The sequence below is a fragment of the Mustela lutreola genome, chromosome 1 (genome assembly GCF_030435805.1).
Source record: "Mustela lutreola isolate mMusLut2 chromosome 1, mMusLut2.pri, whole genome shotgun sequence".
NCBI classification, from domain to species: domain Eukaryota; kingdom Metazoa; phylum Chordata; class Mammalia; order Carnivora; family Mustelidae; genus Mustela; species Mustela lutreola.
Genome location: NC_081290.1, coordinates 228,266,685 through 228,288,389, shown reverse-complemented (window position 1 = coordinate 228,288,389; position 21,705 = coordinate 228,266,685). Strand labels below are relative to the sequence as shown.

The following is a 21,705-nucleotide window of genomic DNA, read 5'->3' as shown; positions in this document are numbered from 1 at the left end:
ATCCCACTGAAACAGGCTTAAATACTTCCAAGTCTCAGCCAGATAATCTTTCTTCCTAAATGGGGACCTACAGAGCCCAGATTTTAAATATCTGTAGAAACCCTCCTTATTTCTCCAGCCAAGGCTCCTCCTCCTTCAATGTTCTAGGGAGGAGGCCATCTGGTCTGAACTCCCAGGAACTCCTACACATACCTGGGGGTACTGGGTTCAGAGGCTAACTGCAAACCTACTATTTATTGAGCTCTTACCATGTGCCAAGCATGTGCTAAGAATTTTACATGCATCATGTCACCAAATACTCTTACAGCCCTATAAAATAGATATTAACATTTGCATTTTATAGGTAAGGAAATATAATTTGCTTGATCATTGCTGAGTTTCAGCGACAAGTCTATCCTAAAAATATTAGACACTGGCCATTTAAGCTCAAGGGCCTAAGAGGCAAAACCAGAATATCCCCTCTTTATTTATTTATTTATATATATGTGTTATGTTAGTCACCATACAATACATCATTAGTTTTTGATGCAGTGTTCCAAGATTCATTGTTTATGCACCACACCCAGTGCTGCATGCAATACGTGCCCTCCTTAATACCCATCACCAAGCTCACCCAACCCCCCACCCCCTCCCTTCCAAAACCCTCAGATTGTTTCTCCCCCTCCAATTTGCCCCAATTCATTTTTCTTTTCCTTCTCCTAATGTCCTCCATGTTATTCCTTATGCTCCACAAGTGAAACCATATGATAATTTACTCTCTCTGCTTGATGTATTTCACTCAGCATAATCTCCTCCAGTCTGATCCATGTTGCAGAATAACCCCTCTGTAAGGCAAATCAGCAATGAAAGCCCAGGAGCCCTAAGTCTCTGGTCTTCCCCACTACCAATCTCTCGATGAAACTACCAGTTTTCTCCTTATGGAAGTCATGTTCCACACTGTCAAGTCAAGGCCCCAAATCCTTGGCTCCATGACAAGACATTTTCCCTCCCAGAAATGCTCAGGATCATATACCAGCAAGGCTCCGAAAAAACCCATAATTCACATCTAAGAGAAATCACCACAGGGGAACCTGGGTGGCTCAGTCAGTTAAGTGTCCAGCTCTTGGTTTTGGCTCAGGTCATGATCTTGGGATCCTGAGATAAAGCCCTGTGTTGGACCCTGTGCTCAGCACAGTCTGCTTCTCTCCCTCTCTTTCTCTGACCCTCACCCTACTCATGTGCTCGCTAGCACGCTCTCTTGCTCTCCCTCTTAAATGAATAAATAAGTAAAATCTCTTAAAAAAAAAATTTAAAATTAAAGAATTCACTGTAGTACCTAAGAACTTGGCTGGGGGTAAGACAAGGCTGAATGCCAGGTTTCTCTGAGCCTATCCTTAGAGATCAGATTAAAAGTATAGGCTGAATTATATTAATCAAAACAGTAAGGTACTGGCACAAAAACAGACACATAGATTAACAGAACAGAATAGAGAGCCTGGAAATAAATGCATACGTATATAGTCAATTAATTGATGACAAAGGCAGCAAGAAAAAATAATAGGGAAAAGACAGTCTCTTTAATAAATGGTGCTGAGAAGACCAGACAGATATATTTTTTCATAAAAGAATGAAACTAGACCACTTCTAACACTATACACAAAAATCCTAGAAGAAAGCACAGGCAGCAATTTCTCTGACACTGGCCATAGCAACATTTTTCTAACATTTTCCCTTGTCTCCTAAGGCAAGAAAAACAAAAGCAAAAATAAACTATTAGGATTACATCAGAATGAAAAGCTTTATTGTGCAAAGAAAACCATCAACAAAAAGGTAACCTACTGAATAGGAGAAGATATTTGCAAATGATATATCCAATAAGGGGTTTACATCTAAAACATACAAGAACTTACACAACTCAACTCCAAAAAATACCAATCTGATTTAAAAAATGGGCAGAGGATGCAAATAGGCATTTTTCCAAAGAAGACATCCAGATGGCTAAAAGACATGAAAAAATGCTCAACATCACTAATCATCAGGGAAATGCAAGTCAAAACCACAATGGGATATTACCTCACGCCTATCAGAATGGCTAAAATCAAAAACACAAGAAATAACCAGTGTTGCTGGAGATCTGGAAGAGAAGGAATATTTTTTTTTTAAGATTTTTATTTATTTATTTGACAGACAGAGATCACAAGTAGGCAGAGAGGCAGGCAGAGAGAGAGAGAGAGGAGGAAGCAGGCTTCCTCCTCCCAGGACACTGGGATCATGACCTGAGCCGAAGGCAGAGGCTTTAACCCACTGAGCCACCCAGGCGCCCCGAAGAGAAGGAATATTATACACAGTTGGTAGGAATGTAAATTGGTACAATTTACAACTGTGGATTGTACAAACAGCAATGTGGAAAACAGTAGAGGTTCCCTAAAAAGTTAAAAATAGAATTATCATATGACCTAGTAATCCCACTACTGGGTATTTACCCAAAGAAAACAAAAACACTAATCTGCATAGATACATGCACCCCTATATTTATTAGCATTATTACAATAGCCAAGATATGGAAGGAATCTAAGTGTCCACTGATGGACAAATAGATTAGAAAGATGGAAACACACACACACAAACACACACAAGGAATACTTTGCCGCCATAAAAATGGGATGAGACAGTATCATTTGTGGCAACACTATGGACTGGAGGATATTATGCTAAGTAAAATAAGCCAGTCTGGGAAAGACAGATACCATATGATTCCACTAATATGTGAAATCTAAAAAAATGAATACACAAACAAACAAAAAGCAGAATGAAACCTATAATTACAAAGAATAAACTGATGGTTGCCTGGCGGGGGGCTGGGGTACAGGCAACATGGTGGGTGAAGGGGAGTGGGAGACACAGGCTTCTGGTTATGGAATGAATAAGTCACAGCATAAGGAATATAGTCAATGGTATCGTAATAGTACCATATGGTGTCAGATGATAGCTATACTTGTGGTGAACACAGCATAACGTACAGACTTGTTGAATTGCTGTGTTGTGCACCTAAAACGAAAGTAATTTGTGTCAACTATGCTCAAATAAAAAAATAAAATTTCTTTCAAATACAGCTGTGGACTAAAATAGACCCCCAAATCCATAGCTAAGGCCCCAGTGTTCAAGAAGAGCTGGACTGCAAATATATGATCCACTTGTATTGCCTTTCCCAGTTGACTTGTCTGAGCCTCACTACCAGACTACATATCCCTATAGGGCAAAGAAAGTATCAATACAGCTTACAGCACTTTAAAACAGAATTACATTTCATAATAATCACCTTCATCTGAGTCATGCTTTAATGCTTACAAAACACTCTCACATATATTACTTCACTAGAGCCTCCAAACAACCGTGTGTTGAGCAGGGCAGTGGTTATGGTGCCCGTTTGAGAGAAGAAGAAACAGGGGTTCCAAGAAGTTAAGTAACCTGCACGAGGTCACGAGCAAGTTGGAAGCAGATCTGCAATCAGAACTAAAGTCTTCAGGCTCCCAGTCCCAAAGCCTTCCTATTCTACGGCGCTGCCTCTTAATGGACTACTACTGCTCATGATTATGCGCTCTCTTCTCTCTCTCCCCCACTGCTCTTCCATTCAGTCCCCAGGTTACTAATTTCTTGTTCTATATAGTGATCAAATTTATCCACTTCTCCATTTTCACTGCCACTACCCTATTTCAGGCATTGTTATCTATGGCCTTGGATCTTTCTAACAATAACCAGTCACCTGCATTCCAGTCCCCTTCAATCAGACAGCAGCCAGGGTGATCTACAACCTTGCTATTCAAACCAGTATCAGCAAAACTTGGGGGACCATTAGAAATGTAGGATCTCAAGCTCCAGCCCAGACGTACTGAATTAGAATCTGAATTTTAATGAGATCCCAAATGATTCACGTGCATACAAAAGTTTGAGAATCAAGAGAATGAGAAGACAAACCACAAGTAAAAAGAAAATATTTGCAAGAGATATATCTGATAAAGGATTATTATCCAAAATATATGAAGAACTCTCAAAACTCAACAATTAGAGATAAACAATCTGATTAATAAAATGCACCACCATGGTATATGATGTTAATAGTGGGGAAGGTTGTACATATGTGGGAGCAGGAGGTATACAGTTATACAAGATATACTGGGTACCATCCCCTCAATTTTGCTGTGAACCTAAAACTGCTCTATTTTTTTAAGTTCCTGATGCTCTGTACCTCTTCTTACCTCCCGCTATTTATGTTCCATATGTTCTATACCAGCTACACTGAACCAGTTATGTCACCAAACATGATGAGCTCTTTCACACCTCTTCCCATTTTCTCAAACTACACCCTTTGCTTATAAATTCTGCCTTGCCTTTTCCTTCGCTTGTTACCTCAGCCTTTAATTCACCCTTTTCGGGTGTCAGCTTAAAGATCATCTCTTCTCTGAAGTCCTCCCTGATCTCATGGTTGGGCATTCCTTCACCCTCTCTTCTGTTTCCACAGCACCATTATAGTAACTGCCTATTTTTTAGGTTTACTTTCCAACCAGACTGAGTCCCAAGTGCAGTGGTCATGTCCAATTCACCATGGATCCCCAAAAGCTAGCACACATCTGGCACAAAACAGCAAATGAAGAAAGGAACAAATGACCAAATACGTAACTTGACCTGGCAAGAGTCTAAAGAATCCTGTTGAAGGCAGGAAATTCCCTCCAGGACAGGAATAAATGTCTCATTTTTACAAGGTCTGACCTGACTTTTCACAATCCTTATTACCCAGCTACCTCAGTCCTGTCTGAAAACCCTGCTCTGTAGGAGCTCAGCACACTGGCCAAAAGAAATTCTGAAGTCCCAATGCCTCCAAAGACCCAGGATAATCTTGATGAAAGGCAGCAAAATGGGGGGTGGGGGATGGGAAGGATGAGGGGAGGAATGAGAAGGTCCAGAATCCAGGCCAGTTTTGCCCCTACACACCACATAGTCCAGGTTCTCAGCTTTCTCATCTGAAAATGGAGAGAATGGACTAGATGATTATAAGGACCCTTCCAGCTTCTACAATCCATAAGTCTATGAAAACAGAAAGATGAATACTCTCAAAGCTCTGTAGCTAGATTCTTCCTGACATTGCACCTCACAGTTTTTAGTAGGTACTCCAATCACATCATCTCATATAAACACCACAATCCCGAGAGGCAAGTTTTATTTGTAGATTAGGAAATTAAAGCACAGACTTGCCTACAGTTATTGAAGTGACTGAAATTCAAAAGGTGTGGCTTCAAAGCCAAGGCCCTTTACATTCTACTGTTATCTCCCATAAAGAATTTCAAATTGAGTCAAGGAAACATACTTTGGTAAAATAAGGAAAGGAAATAACACTGAGTAAGAACTTACCATATATAAGATACCATAACACACATTATTTTCCTTAATTCTTAAAATCCTATGAGATAGATTATTACTACTGTCATTTTACAGATAAGGAAACTAAGTAATAATAATAATAATAATTTGTTCAAGCTCACATTGCTAGTAAGAACTGAGATTTGAACCCTAGTCCGATACAAAGTTTCTCTCCTCAGCGTCTTACTAAGAACTATTTGCCAAAGTGCCAACTGCTGGGGTTTAAGCTATTTATGCACTTGGCAATTTCCCTTCCAGAAGCAGCTGCATTTAGAAAGGGAAGGCCAAGAGTTTACCAGGGCCCAAATTAAGCAGTCATTAATGACATAAGTCCATCTGTCTTATTCATAGCTAGAATGCATGGGACATGGTACATGACTTTGGATTGCTTACTGTTCCTAAATTTCCTCTAATCTAGTCCCTTAAAAGATTGTGTGATGGAGAGGAGAAGTGAGTTGGGGGAAACCGGAGTGGGAGACAAACCATAAGAGACTGTGGACTCTGAGAAACAAACAGAGGGTTTGGCGGGGGGGTGAGCCTGGTAGGGGTTATTAAGGAGGGCACGTATTGCATGGAGCACTGAGTGTGCTGCATAAACAATGAATTTTGGAACACTGAAAAAAAATAAAATGAAAAAAATTGTATGGAAGAACAATTATGTTATTTTTATGTTTTACTTAGATTTTTATTTTACACTTACATATCTTCTATTTTTATATATTATTTCTAATTTATATTATTAATATACTATATAATATACCATTGTAGGCATGGGATGTCAATACAAAAGAAACTCCAGTAATGGAGACACAGAAAAAGAATGGCTCAGAGGATGAGTAGTCTATAGAAAAGAGCCCCAAGGAAATGAAATCAATTAACACATGAAAAAACAGGGTAATGCTGAAGCTGGCTCCCATAGGATACTTTTTGCCCCATAACCTTTGCATATACCTGCCATATTCCTACCTCCAAGTTTTTGCTCACTTTTTGTTCTCCTTGCTTTAGAATGCTCTTCCTCCCAATCTCCCTGTCAAATTCTCAGTCATCTTTTAAAGACTGGTTTAAGTCCTACTTCTCTTCCTGAACTTTCCTCCCTCTGTTAATTCCCAAGACAATAAATCTGCCACACGATCATGCATTTTCCTATCTTGTATGGTTCCTTGCTATTTTAAAGACCCCTTTCCTTAAAATGTAAGCTTCTTAAGAAGCATAATCATGGCTTGTAATTATGATTGTTCAACTTCCAAATCTTCCACTGAGGACCCAACACAGAATAAGTTATTCCAGAACACACCAAAAGTATTAGGAAGTAACCTTAGAGACCGTTATTCTACTCCCTGAAAAAAGAGCCCTGAGAAGTAAACTGACTCGATTTGCAGAGCTGCATTAGAGAGCAACAAATGGAGGTAAGACTCAGTTCACCTGATCAAATCTTCTACCTTTGTGATACCCCCTGATCCCTACTGACTGATTTGACTGGAAGCAACTAATGAATGAAGTAACAGGTTAACATAGAGCAGAACTGAACTATAAGAAGAGGAAGGGCTTGGCTGAAGTGAGAGAGAAGGGAAGTACAGGGGTGAAAAACAAAACAAACCAAAAAACTCTAGCTGGGGGTGCCTGGGTGGCTCAGTGGGTTAAAGCCTCTGTCTTCGGCTCGGGTCATGATCCCAGGGTCCTAGAATCGAGCCCCACATCGGGCTCTCTGCTCTGCGGGGAGCCTGCTTCCTCCTCTCTCTCTCTCTCTCTCTGCCTGCCTACTTGTGATCTCTGTCAAATAAATAAATAAAAATTAAAAAAAAAAAAAAAAAAAAAAAACCTCTAGCTGGCAGGATTTGTCCCGAGTGCTGTGCAATTTAGGCTGAGTATTCACTGGCTGGGGACCACCAGCAGAAAACAGGGTACCTGAGGCAGGAAAGCAGGATGGAACAGAGAAGTCATATAGTCACAGAGCCACCTGGCACTTGGCAAACCCCTTCCTGGAAGTAACAATCACCTCCCTCACATGTGTATAGCCCTTCACATTCACTGCCTCACTAGCTCCTTACAACAACTCCAAGAACCAGACAGCATGGATTATCCCCATTTCGTTGCTGAGAAGACTGAAGTCAGGGAATTTTAAAAAATCTGTTCTGGACTATGAGTCAAAGGAAGATGGATCCAGTATTCTCTTTGCCATTAACTAACTTTATGGCCCTGGAAAAGTCTCTTTCTTCTTCTGAGGTCAAATCTTCAATCTGTAAATAGGTCACTGATCCATGTTCAGGTACACAGATAAAGGTGGGTAAAGAAAATCACCTTTCTGGAGAAGGTTAATACCTGAAAAAACTCATGAAGGATAAACAGGAGTTGGTCAGGCAGAAATGGGGAAGGACATTCCAGAGGGAAACAGAATAAACAAAGTCTCAGAAAACAGTGATCTTTGTCCCAGCTTTCCACCTGCCCAGCAAGTCAACCAAATTTAATAACCCTTATTAGAGATGTACAACAAGTTGGGACTGAGGGGAGAGACCATGGAGAAAATAAAGCAAACTCGGGATTCTGGTAGGCCCATATCTCAAGGCCACAAACATCAGGCTGTCTGGGACGACTGCTGCTCCTAGCACATTTTTTATGGTGGCTAGCAAATATGAGTCTAGAAGAATCTGATAAAGACCTATGTCTGCACAAGAACTTGTAAGTGAATGTTTATAGCAACATTATTCAAAACAGTCAAAAAGCAAACGTCCCTCAACTGAAGAACAGATGAATAAACGAAATAAAAATATGGTACATCCATACAACAAAATGTTTATTCAGCTATAAAAAGAAATGAAGTCCTGATCCATGCTACATATGGATGAACTTTAAAAACATTATGCTGAATGAAAGAAGCCAGTCCCATGGGGTGCCTGGGTGGCTCAGGTCATGATCCCAGGGTCCTGGGATCAAGCCCCACATCAGGCTCTTTGCTCAGCAGGGAGCCTGCTTCCCTCTCTCTATGCCTGCCTCTCTGCCTATTTGTGATCTCTATCTAGTTCTTTCTCTCTCTCTCTCTGTCAAATAAATAAATATATAAATCTTTAAAAAAAGAAAGAAGCCAGTCCCAAAAGGTCACGTATTATGTGACTCCATTTATATAAAATGTCCAGAAAAGTCAAATCCATAAACAGAAAGTAGATCAGTGGTTGCCAGGGGGCTCGGAGAAGAAGGAAATGTGGTAAAGTACAGGGTTTCTTTTTAGAGCTATGAAAATGTACTAGAATTAGAGCAGTGTGATAATTGTACAATCTTGTGACTATAGTAAAGACCACTGAACTGTACACTTTGAGATGGTGAACTGTATGTGAATCATATCTCAATTTTTTAACCAAGTAAATGTAATTTACTGTATTAAAATAAAGGAGAAAATGTATAGAATTAAATTAATGCAGAAAAGGCATTTGCTAAAATTTTATATCCCATTGTGATTAAAACCTCTTAGCAAACTAGGATTACACGGGAATTTCCTTAATCCAATAAAAGCTAATAACCAAAAAACACTAGAGCCAACATCATACTTAATGGTGAAATGCTGAGAGGTTTTCCTCTGAGATTACAAATAAGATAAAGATGTCACTTCTATTTACCATAATCCTGAAGGTATTAGCCAGTGAAACTAGGAAAGAAAAAGAAGCACAGGGAGAAGGATTAGAAAGGAAGAAACATAACTACCACAATTTACAGATAATATGATTGTGTATACAAACACAGAAAAATTCTAATAGGAGAAAAATCTTCATAACTTAGAACAGGTAAAGAGTCCAAAAATAAAATAGAAAGCATTAGAAAGGAAATAATAAATCTGACTATATTAAATTCTATCAAAAATACCAGTAAGTGCATAAATGAAGATACCTGCAATATATATAACTGGCAAAAGGCTTGTATCTAAATAAGAACTCCTGCAAACCAATAAAAATTTTTTTTTTCTTAAATGGGCAAAAGGCTTGACCAGGCACTTCACAAAAAAGACACAGATGTAGTGAAAAGAAGGGCCAAAGATACCCCAAAGATACAGATGTAGTGAAAAGATGGGCCATCTGTAGCCCAATGTTTATAGCAGCAAAGGCCACGGTTGCCAAACTGTGGAAAGAACCAAGATGCCCTTCAACGGACGAATGGATAAGAAAGATGTGGTCCATATACACTATGGAGTATTATGTCTCCATCAGAAAGGATGAATACCCAACTTCTGTAGCAACATGGACGGGACTGGAAGAGATTATGCTGAGTGAAATAAGTCAAGCAGAGAGAGTCAATTATCATATGGTTTCATTTATTTGTGGAGCATAACAAATAGCATGGAGGACATGGGGAGTTAGGAGAAGGGAGCTGGGGGAAATTGTAAGGGGAGGTGAACCATGAGAGACTATGGACTCTGAAAAACAATCTGAGGGGTTTGAAGTGGTGGGGGGTGGGAGGTTGGGGGAACCAGGTGGTGGGTATTAGAGAGGGCACGGATTGCATGGAGCACTGGGTGTGGTACAAAAACAATGAATACTGTTACGCTGAAAATAAATTAAAAATAAAACAAAATAAAATAAAAAATAAATAAAAATTAGAAAAATAAAAACTATTTTTAAAAATTAAAAAAAAAGTATACCCAAATGGCCAATTAATAGAAAAGCTGCTTAACCTCATTAAAGACTGATAATAAAAGTGGTGACAAAAACAAGTAAAGCAAGTGCAACTCTTATGCACCACTGGTGGGAAGATACATTGAAAAACTATGTGTTTGAACTTTGAATTTTGGGTATTTATCAACCAAAGTTTAACACAAGTATCTGCATGATTCAGCAATTTTACTATGTACATGCACCCAACAGAAATGTGTGAACACATGTATAAAGACGTGCACTAGAATGGTCAGAAAACATTCCTAACAGTCTATTGCTGAAACAGTTTATGTTCATTAACAGTACAATGGAAAATATTCCTATAAGAGAATATTATATAGCAATGAAAATGAGCTAACCCACATATAAAAATATAGATAAATCTTGTTTTAAAATGTTAAACAAAGGCAAATATATGCTGTATGATTCTATATACAGCAAGTTAAAAAATAGACAGACTCATTTATGAGTTAATCTTTGGGAAGGAGAGATACGTTAGTGCCTGAGCTTCTAGGTGGCTAGCAAGATCTTTTTTTTTTTTTTTTTTGGTCATGTTAGTGGCCACATAGATGCAGTCAATGTATCACTGAATTGTACACTTCTGAAATGTGCATTTTTCTATATAAAGATGTAAAAGTGCAATGGTGGAATCTACAAGAACCATGGCTCATCAAAAGGTAAGACTTCAACAAACACTAAATACTAAGTTATAGTCAAATAATTCTTTAGAACATTTGAAAAAAACTTTAAACAAGTCCCCAAATGTTCTTGCAGTAGCACCAGTAAATGCCTAGCAATCAATTCCATAGCTCTTTGTTGCAAAGTTACTTTTTGTCTTGATAATACAAATATACAGGAGTGATCTATCATCAATTCTACATTTTAGGACTTATTATGAAAACCACTTTTGGACTAATTAAAAGAATCATCCCCTTTTCACAATTAACAGTTAACTTTTAATGAATTTACAATTGTGCCTACCCATTTCTTAAAATTAAAAAAAAAAAAAAAAACTTTTTTGTATTGTTATGTTAGCACATCATTAGTTTTTGAGGTAGTATTCCAAGATTCATTGTTTATGCACCACACCCAGTGCTCCATGCAATATGTGCTCTCCTAAATACCCACCACCAGGCTCACCCATCCTCCCAACCCCTCCCCTCTAAAACCCTCAGTTTGTTTCTCAGAGACCTTTACATAAATAAAATAAATATATGTGTTTATTGCGTGCCTTCATTTATTAAACCCTAATTATTTTAGTTGTGGGTAATCCATATCAAATAATTGTATATTTTATAGACAGGTCATCAATTTAATACTTTTATTTTAAGGACTAAACCCTTTTTTTAAATATATATATATTTTTATTCTTTGTGGGTTTTTTTGGTTTTTGTTTTGTTTTGTTTTTTATAAACATATAATGTATTTTTATCCCCAGGGGTACAGGTCTGTGAATCATCAGGTTTACACACTTCACAGCACTCACCATAGCACATACCCTCCCCAATGTCCATAACCCCACCCCCCTCCCTTAACCCCCCTCCCCTCAGCAACCCTCAGTTTATTTTGTGAGATTAAGAGTCACTGATGGTTTGTCTCCCTCCCAATTCCATCTTGTTTCATTTATTCTTCTCCTACCCCCTTAACCCCCCATGTTGCATCTCTACTTCCTCATATCAGGGAAATCATATGATAGTTGTCTTTCTCTGACTTGACTTATTTCGCTAGGATTAAACCCTTTTTAAGAAGGTATAATATGTTCACATTCATTTTAGGTTCAGGGAACGTTATAGTGGTTAGTTCTCTACTGGGTTTTAGTTGTCAATAGCCAATAAATTTTAAAACTTGTAATTACAAGTTTAAAACTTGTAATTTTTTAAACTTCTGTTGAAACATTTAACTTTCAGGTTAAAAATTTTCTGTTATTTGGAGGCAGCTGGGTTGCTCAGTCATTAGAGCCTTGATCTCAGGTCTTGGTCTCAAGGCTGTGAGTTTAAGCCCCATGTTGGGTGTGGAATCCACTTAAAAATTTTTTCTGTGAAATGAAAAATTTGTGTTTTAAATTAAAAATTTAGAATTTAATCTCTCTCTCTCTCTCACACACACACACACACACATACACACACAGAAACCTGGCTCATGAGCCACATATGATTTTACAGAGTATTTAGTCCAATTTTTTCATTTTAAAGATGAGAAAACCCAGAGAAGTTCAGAGAGTTTCTCAAGGCCACATTAACAAATATCTGAGAACACTGCAATAGGAACTAAACCCCAAACAGAATATTTTACAATGTTACTTCCTTAGAAAATCTTGAACACATAGTTGGTTGCCAAGCCCAACTCCTAATATCATATGTGTATCAATGCTTCATTATGTAAGTGAATTAGATAACACAGGGGAAGAGAAAAAGGGAAAAGGGAGAGGATTAGAGTAAGAAAGAAGTGAAGAGTATCTAAGAGATCTGGAGTTTTAAGAGACTTACCTTTTTGGCCTCCGTTTCAAATATATTATTTGTTCCAGAAATCCAGGCCCATATCCCGAGCTTAGAACCCTGCTTCTGACAGATATTACAGAGAACTCTTGGAGACTTCTTGGGAAACCTGCTTAGTCTCAGTGCACAGAATAACTTAATCTGCTCTTCCCATTATCCCCATCTAAACCAACAGGAAATACAAGCCCAGACGTAGGAAGAGAAAGGTAGCCTATGCCAGAATCATTCTTTAATTCTACTTTGGAAGAACCCTGTTAAGGGTTGCTATTTTGTAAATGTCATAACAACTCAACCATGACTGCAAGTTACAATAGCCACCAAAATTTCTACCAACTCTAAAAAATGCTGCAGTTTGCATAGCATTTTTCACATCTTTAGTCTTCCGGCAATTCTAGGAGGTAAGTATTACTGTGTACCCATACTACAGATAAGAGAACTAAAGCCAAGAAAGGTAAAACAATTTAACCAAAGGTCACAAAGTTAGGGAGGGGCAATGGTGATAATTTTAAGGGCCTGAACTCCAACATGGCTTCTTTTGAATGTACCGTGCCTTCCCCATATTGCAGACTACATGAACATGCCAGTGAGTGATAGAACAGATGTTATTAAATGCAAATTAGTTTGAATGTTAAAAGAAACAACCAAATCAATTCCACTAAAGCCATCAGTCTAACATCTCTCGGATGGAAGCCCTCAAACACTATATGGTGTCTGAGGACTTAGAAGAATGAGAGAGTACAGTCCAGAAGCAAGAGACAATTATTCAAATTCAGACTCCATGCTCTACAACTATGCAGATGTGACCCTGGGGAAGCTGTTGACCTAGTAAGTATCAGTGTTGTTCAGTGGTTTCAGAGTGTCAGTCCCCCACTCAGTACTCCCTAACTAGATGACCTTGGGAAAGTTAGTTAATCTCTATGAAACTCAGTTTGCTGTCTACTAAGTGAAATATTTATGTACCTGCAAGGGCTGGTATATTTCACAAACATCAAAGCTCTTAATATATTGTGTGGTAATTAATAGGCATTCAACAAATGGTAGCTGGTTATTGCTATTACTATTTTATGGTTATTTATTACTATTGTGTAGTTACTATTTGTTATAATTTCTATTTTTTATTATTGTTTTTAATTTGAAGACCAACTAAGGTAAAGAAAATGTACGTGTTTTATAAGCTAAAAGCTTTACAAACATGAGTTATCATTAATATAAGAAAGTTTCAGAGTAAGATTTCTGGACCCACTCACTAAGACAGAGAAACTGTGGCTGAGAAGAAAGAAGAAAAAATCATTCTGATGTCATGTAACTAGAGACCACAAGAAGAAATAAAGTGGAAAAAGAAGGTCAAAACCTCACCCATCCTAATTTTAACCCCATGTTGGCCTACTCCATTTGGCTTTCTGATAGCATGGGAATTCAGGCTGACACTGCCAAATCCTATGGTGCAGTACAGTTATCCGGGGTTCAGCACAAATCATTGGCCTTACTTATTTTTTTTAAAGATTTATTTTTAAGAAGCACCTCTCATTGGTTCAGCTGAGCTAATCTGAGCTCAAGGCAGTAAAATGCTCCAAACTTGGGAGAGATAAACACTGACGTAGTCCAGTTTTAAAATTAACTTTGCTAAACTCTTCCCAAGCCTGGAGAATTCCACTTTGGTTGCGAAAATTAAGCCAAACTAAATACTGCATGACTTAATAGAATAAACCAAAGTCTCCATATCCTAACCACAGGTACCAGGCTTTCCCACATAGAATTCTGCAACCCAGCACCACATACTCCTGGACTTCAGCTACAGCTTCTTTGATTTATTTACGCATTCCCCCAGGCACACACTGAAGCCCTGCTGAAGGTCAGCATTAGGTAATGCCCACAGACATTCTAACCATTGCCAGCTCAAATCTCAGCCACTACCGCAGGCCACAAAGACCCTTCTTTCTCTTTTCCCAAATCTCCTTAGAGACCTAAAACTACCCCTTTGGTAATTTTGGCTCCAAAAGTCTGGGTATGACCTAAGCATCTGTTATTCTTTAAAAGCACCATGAGTGAATCAGATATGTAATCTGAGTTGAGAACAATGAACAGAGATAGTTGGGTATGCTGTAACAAATACTGCAGGAAGACTGAGTTCCACACTCATCCCTGCCACTTTCCAGCTGTGATCTCAAGCAATTTAATTTTCTTTAAACCTCAGCCTCCTCAACTGAAAATGACTTGTGGGGGCGCCTGGGTGGCTCAGTGGTTAAGCCGCTGCCTTCGGCTCAGGTCATGATCTCAGGGTCCTGGGATCGAGTCCCGCATCGGGCTCTCTGCTCAGCAGGGAACCTGCTTCCTCCTCTCTCTCTCTCTGCCTGCCTCTCTGCCTACTTGTGATTTCTCTCTGTCAAATAAATAAATAAAATCTTTAAAAAAAAAAAAAAAAGAAAATGACTTGTGGGCATCAGATTAAACAAGAAGTGAGTTTCCCATTTTTTAAAAAAAAACCTCATACTTGTAGTGTTTTACAGTTTAGAAAATGGTTTTGTATTCACTATGTGAAATGGCAAAAGCTACTAATGGTAAGGGTGACGGGAATTACAATTATTCCTACCTCACAGATGAGAATACTAAGATTAAAATAAATTGGTAAGAGGAAAAGAAATCACAGAATAAAAGTCAGAGATAGAACTCAATCTTGGTTCTCTAAGTCCAGTTCTAGACTATTTCTAGGCCAAATACTTTAGTAAGGCCATACCACTTCAAAGACTGCCAACTCTGCTTAGAATCCTGTAGGACTAAGTGAGGCACAAAGCAAAGGTCAACAAATGTTTATTGGTTGAAAGATAATATCAACAAGCATAAAATTAAGCTGAACAAAGGCTCCTAACAAAAGGGGGGGGGGACTTCACTTATCTCATTGTGATGCATGCATTAATTATAGCCATCTTTAAAGCAAACCGATGAAACCTCTGTGCTCAGGGCATGCACAGAAAATCTATAACTAAGGGATGAAAGAGACAACTAGATTATTTCACAAGAACTTTTTAAAACTCTTTGCTTTCTGTATCTATACTTTGAATTCACAAAGAAACTGGTTTGAGATCTTGAGCTATGAGATTTAGTTTCAGAACAGATTTGGCCTAGGATCACTCAGTGAAGGGTGTCCAGATAGAATCTCTGGGTCTACACACAGATTTATTATTAATTAAAGTACTTTACAATGGCCCAGCTTCTTTTTACCTACACATGCAACCCAATCCAACTTCATCTTTATAATCTCATTTATTTAATTTTAGGATTTCAAAACTATGAGAGATCTTCTATGTTTACTGGTTTGACTCTAGTTTTTTGGATGAAGACACTGAAGTCTACAGAGAAATAATTGACCCAAGCTGTCAGTCAATTTATGACAGAACTAAGACTACAACCCAGATATTCAGACCCCCACCTTCCATTCAGTATGTAAGATCATCCTTTTAGTTCTCAATGATGTCTAAGTGTTATGCTTCCACCTGCTATTTTAGACAGGAATCATCTTTTAAATAAAAAAACAAAACACACACACACACAAGTTTTACTGAGATATAATTCACTGAGATACAATTCATCCATATAGTGCACAATTTAGTGACTTTTTATATATTCACAGAGCTGGGCAACCATCCCCATAATCAATTTTAGAACATTTTCTTTTCTTTTTTTTTAAGTTTTCTTTCTTCTCTTTTTAAATTATGTTCAGTTGGCCAGCATATAGTACATCATTAGTTTTTGATGTAGTGTTCAACGATTCATTAGTTGTCTATAACACCTAGTGCTCATCCCAATACACGTCCATGTTAATACCCATCACCCTGCTACCCTATCCTCCTAACCCCCCTTCCTTCTGTAACCCTCAGTTTGGTTTCCAGAGTCCAGAGTCTCTCATGATTTGTCTCCCTCTCTGATTTCTTCCCATCCAGTTTTCCCTCCCTTCCCCTGTGGTCATCACATTTTATCACCCCAAAAAGAAACTCCATCCCCCCCAATCCCATCTGCCTCTTCCCATAGCCCTGGGCAATGATTCATCTGCTTTTGCCTATGGATTTGCCTAGATATTTCATATAAATGGAATCATATAATATGTGGTCCTTTGTGACTGACTTCTTTTACTAACACAATGTTTGCAAAGTTCAACCATGCTGTGGCATGGATCAGAACTTCACTTCCTTTTATTATCAAATAAAATATTTATTTGTATGGATGTGCCACATTTTACTTACCCATTCATCAGTTGATGGCTATCTGGGTAATTTCTACTTTTTGGCTATTATGAATAATGCTGCTATAAACATGTGCAAGTATTATACGGACACGTGTTTCTATTTCTAGGTCATATAGTAACTCTATGCTCAATCTTTTAAGAGACTGCCAGACTTCTCTAAGTGTTTTTAACATTTACTTTCCCACCAGCAGTGTATAAGGGTTCCAATTTCTCCAAATCCTTGTCAACATTTGTTATTATCTTTTTATTACAGTCATCCTAGTGGGTATAAAGTGATATCTTATTGTGCTTTTGATTTGCAGTTCCCTCATAGTTAATGATTTTGAGCCTCTCTCCCATGTGCTTATTGGCCATTTGTCTGTCTTCTTTGGAGAAATGTCTATTCAGATCTTTTAGCCATTTTTCAATTGAGTTTTTTTTTTTTATTGTTCTATTGTATTAGCTCCTTATATATTTATGATACAAGTCCCTTATCAGATATATGATTTAAGAAAATTTTCTCCCAAGGGGAACCCTCTTACACTGTTGGTGGGAATGCAAGTTGGTGCAGCCACTTTGGAGAACAGTGTGGAGATTTCTCAAGAAATTAAAAATAGAGCTTCCCTATGACCCTGCAATTGTACTACTGGGTATTTACCTCAAAGATACAAATGTAATGAAAAGAAGGGCCATCTGTAGCCCAATGTTTATAGCAGCAATGGCCACGGTCGCCAAACTGTGGAAAGAACCAAGATGCCCTTCAACGGACAAATGGATAAGGAAGATGTGGTCCATATACACTATGGAATATTATGCCTCCATCAGAAAGGATGAATACCTAACTTTTGTAGCAACATGGACAGGACTGGAAGAGATAATGCTGAGTGAAATAAGTCAAGCAGAGATAGTCAAGTATCATATGGTTTCACTTATTTGTGGAGCATAACAAATAACATGGAGGACATAGGGAGATGGAGAGTAGAAGGGAGTTGAGGGAAACTGGAAGGGGAGGTGAACCATGAGAGACTATGGACTCTGAAAAATAATCTGAGGGTTTTGAAGCGGAGGGGGGGTGGGAGGTTGGGGGAGCCAGGTGGTGGGTATTAAGGAGAGCATATATTGCATGGAACACCGGGTATGGTGCGGTGCAAAAACAATGAATTCTGTTATGCTGAAAAGAAATTTAAAAAAAAGAAAATTTTCTCTCATTCTATGGATTATCTTTTTACTTTCCTGGTGGTAAAATTCGAAGCACAAATGTTTTTAATTTTGATGGTATCTACAAAGCAGGAAATCTTATCTTCCTAGTCAGCAAGAACAATTTCAACTTTTCAAGAGTCCTCTTTACTACATATAGAAACTTGGGCTAAACACCTACTTACTTAACAGAGATCAAGAATCATGGTTGATAAAGCACAGTGTTAAAAATAAGCACACACCTGGGGCACCTGGGTGGCTCAGTGGGTTAAGCCTCTGCCTTCAGCTCAGGTCATGATCCCATGGTCCTAAAATAGAGCCCAGGACTGGGCATTCTGCTCAGCAGGGGACCCCTGCTTCCCCCTCCCCCTACCTCTCTGCCTACTTGGGATCTCTCTCCCTCTCTCAAATAAATATGTGGAATATATCAAATAAATATGTGGAATCTTTAAAAAAAAAAAAAAGCATACACACCTAAACTGAGGGATAAACAAAGTTGCTATATATATGGAAGAAAATTCTAAGGCATGGTAACACCACCTAGATCATAGCCCTGTATCTAGGAAGTTGGCAGCTCCTATATAAATGAATTAGCCAAAAAATGAAAACTAAGCAATTTACCCATCTCTCTTCTAACTAGACCCCGAAAGAGCTCACTATGAAGGTGGAATAGGGGATAGGGTAAGTACACACAAAGATACAAGCCCAAAATAGTAAAAATTCTCAATAGTTCTCATTTCAGTTATTCAACAATTATTTCCTATCTATAATATCACTGCCTATTAGACATCTCTATGTCAAGGCATCTCAAATGCAAAGTGTCTAAAATTACCTTTTCACCTCAAATGCAATGTGTTTAAAGGCTTTCCTGTTTTCTCCAACTACCAATCCTCCTGACTTGTTCCTCTTCCTGTGTTCCTTATTTGGTTAATGATACTATCATCTACCATCTTACAGTGATCTATAACTATGCAGTTATATTTTTCTACAACATAGGGTACTTTCTGCAATTCGCCATTGTGCTTCTTATATTTGGCCTACTATTTCAGAATCCCAATTCTGATTTTATCATATAGTCTACTAGCTATGTCTACCAGCTTCAGTAAAGGAGTAAAGAGAACACATCCTTATATGAAGTGCCTTCTGTGTGGAAGGTACTTAATTAGGAAATTTGCATATAATCTTCACACAACAACCCTGTGAATATTATTCCAATTTTAGAGATAGGAAAATCCCAATCTTTCCTACAGATAGGAAACTAAAGCCAAAGGAGCTAACTGACATATCTAAGGTCTGAGAGCTGGTAAGTGAGTAATCCAGGATTTGAATCAGGTCCACCTAAATCAGAAGCTCATGATAACTATTTATAAACAGAAAGCCAATTTCGTCAACACACCACAAGAAAAAGCCCTGCAAGCATGATGGAGAAATTTACCTTACATCAAGAGCCACTTAAATAAACAATTTGGGGAGTCAAACAAAAATCACTTATCAATGTAGACACCCAAACCTCTATTTCACTATCTTGTCCAGACAATTTCAGTGACTTTATCAGATACACTGTTAAAAGACTAATTATTCAGGGCATCTGGGTGGCTCAATCAATTAAGTGTCTGCCTTTGGCTCAGGTCATGATCTCCAGATCTTGGGATTGAGACCCGCATCCAGCTCCCTGCTAAATGGGAGTCTGTTTCTCCCTCTCCTTCTGCCCCTCTCCCCAGCTCATGCTCTCTCTCTCTCAAATAAATGAATAAAATCTTTAAAATCCTGTTTATTCTTCTAGAAGTTTTATCAATAAAAAGAAAATGAGCCCACCTAGTATGACCTCTTCTTAGTACCTCATGCTGAGTCCTGCTTCTTTTTCCCAGCAACTACTTGCCTTTCTTACTGATACTTAATCTCCAAATCTAGATGTGAGAGGAGGACATATGAATAAAGAAGAGGCAATCAAGAATCCAGAAAGGAGACATTCCAAAAATGACACTAGCTTGGAAAAAAACATTTCCAAATGAAGACACTCCAGTATTTCTTATATTTTGTGAGTTCATAAAAGTTTTATAACTTATAAAGTAAATAGATGGCTTCAGATTATACAAAGTCTGGCAAGAGCACAATTATTTTCTTAGAATTTTGCTAGAAATAGTTGATAAAGTATAAAAATAAGTTTATTTCCTCTCTGACCTCAGTCACCTTGGGAAAGAAAGACAAGGGAAGGATTTAAGGGCAAAAAAGGTATTAAAGAAAAATTAAGTCAAGGAAAGGACAGCTCTTTAAGCTACCAAAAGAAAAAAAAATTGTCTTAAGCATACAAATGGTTAGAAAGAAATGAAATACTGTACTTTTATCTCCAGGTAAGATGGATCGGTAAAATCGGTCCTTCTTTTTCTTCTCCTCTGGGTTTGGAGGCAGAGGTTTGGAACCATGGTTTAGGGTTCCCGCATCTTTGCTTCCAGCTCCAATCATAGTGCTGGTGTTTCTCATTGGAGGGGCTGGGGGTTTGTCTTGAATGTCTAGGCCGTTATTTGACATTGTCACCACCACCAGCAGCTACTGAAATCAGAAAGAACAACATAATTCTTTTATTATTTTCATGCAAAAGGAAATACATATTGAAAAATTTCAAAGAATCCAAACGATATAACCCATCCTCGAGGGCCCAGCTCAAACCTTTCCACCACACATTGTAACTACTACCGTCTTACTCACTCAACAATACTCAAAGATGTAATACCTACTCTGTGCCAAGCACTGCTGAACATTCACAAGATTCTTCTTTTTCTCTACCTAAGACATTGGAGAGCACAGAAAACCAGCTTGATGTAGTTTGAAAGGCAGAATTTGGCCCAGCTAAATTAATTAGTAATCCCAGTGCCACTAGCACTAGCACTAGTACACTAGCCTTAAAGAAATTCCTTAACCACCTGGGTTCCATTTATTCATTCATTAAATAAAACTAACATCATTCTACACAGTGATCCTTTGCCAACCTCTAATTTTGTAACTTTAGGAAAATCATGTTCCCTCTCTAGAATGGACTGTATCACTATATCAAGAGTCCCTAAAGCTGCTGGTTTTGTTAATAGTTTTACTGGAACACAACCGTTCATTTACATATTGTCTATGCCATCTTTCATATTCCAATGGCAGAGCTGAGTAGTTGCAACAGAGACTATATGCCCACAAACCTAAAATATTTATTTAGTGCTTTACAAGAAAAGTTTGCTGACCCTTGGCCTATATCATCTCTCCAGTATTTTTTTCCTCTAAAATTTAACCTTGATCTAAATATATGATAGTCAATGCAGTAACCATCCTGTCATATATGGTGTTGCATTTACTGGCAATCTCCAATACTTCTGGCAAAGGGAAGGAATAAAATCTTTAAAAAAGGGAAAAAATTGATATCACATGGTAACAAGAGTTTTAATGAAGACGGATGTTATTACTTTAAATCAGTAAGTGTCCTTGACGATGGGCAGACATATACATTACAGAATTAATAAAGTCTCTCATTATCCTTCCAGGTTACAGTGGAAACTATATCTTTGGCCATGACTACTTAGAATATAAGCTCCGTCAAGTAAACACAATGGTGCTTTAGAGGCTAAAGTTTCTGATTAATAAATAAATAAATAAATAAACCAATGTAATAATCACCAAGAGCTTTTTAGAAATAAGATGTTCTGTTCTGAGTCCCCTAAATTTTTATTTAGTGTAACTAGGTTATGGACAAAATTCTGTAATGTTAAAAATTACTGATCCC

At 38.0% G+C, this 21,705-nt stretch overlaps 1 protein-coding gene across 4 annotated transcripts in view; it reads right to left on the bottom strand.

The window, feature by feature from the left end:
* The window catches only part of PAK1 (p21 (RAC1) activated kinase 1), a 149,236-nt gene that overhangs the window by 49,187 nt on the left and 78,344 nt on the right, over positions 1–21,705 (bottom strand). For 2 of the 4 annotated variants that reach the window (XM_059188195.1, XM_059188186.1), the window contains exon 2: positions 20,282–20,492. In XM_059188195.1, the coding sequence (XP_059044178.1) occupies positions 20,282–20,471 (190 nt within the window). In that variant the 5' untranslated portion in view covers positions 20,472–20,492. The remainder of the gene's footprint in view (positions 1–20,281; positions 20,493–21,705) is intronic. The other 2 variants (XM_059188212.1, XM_059188205.1) reach the window with 1 other exon arrangement.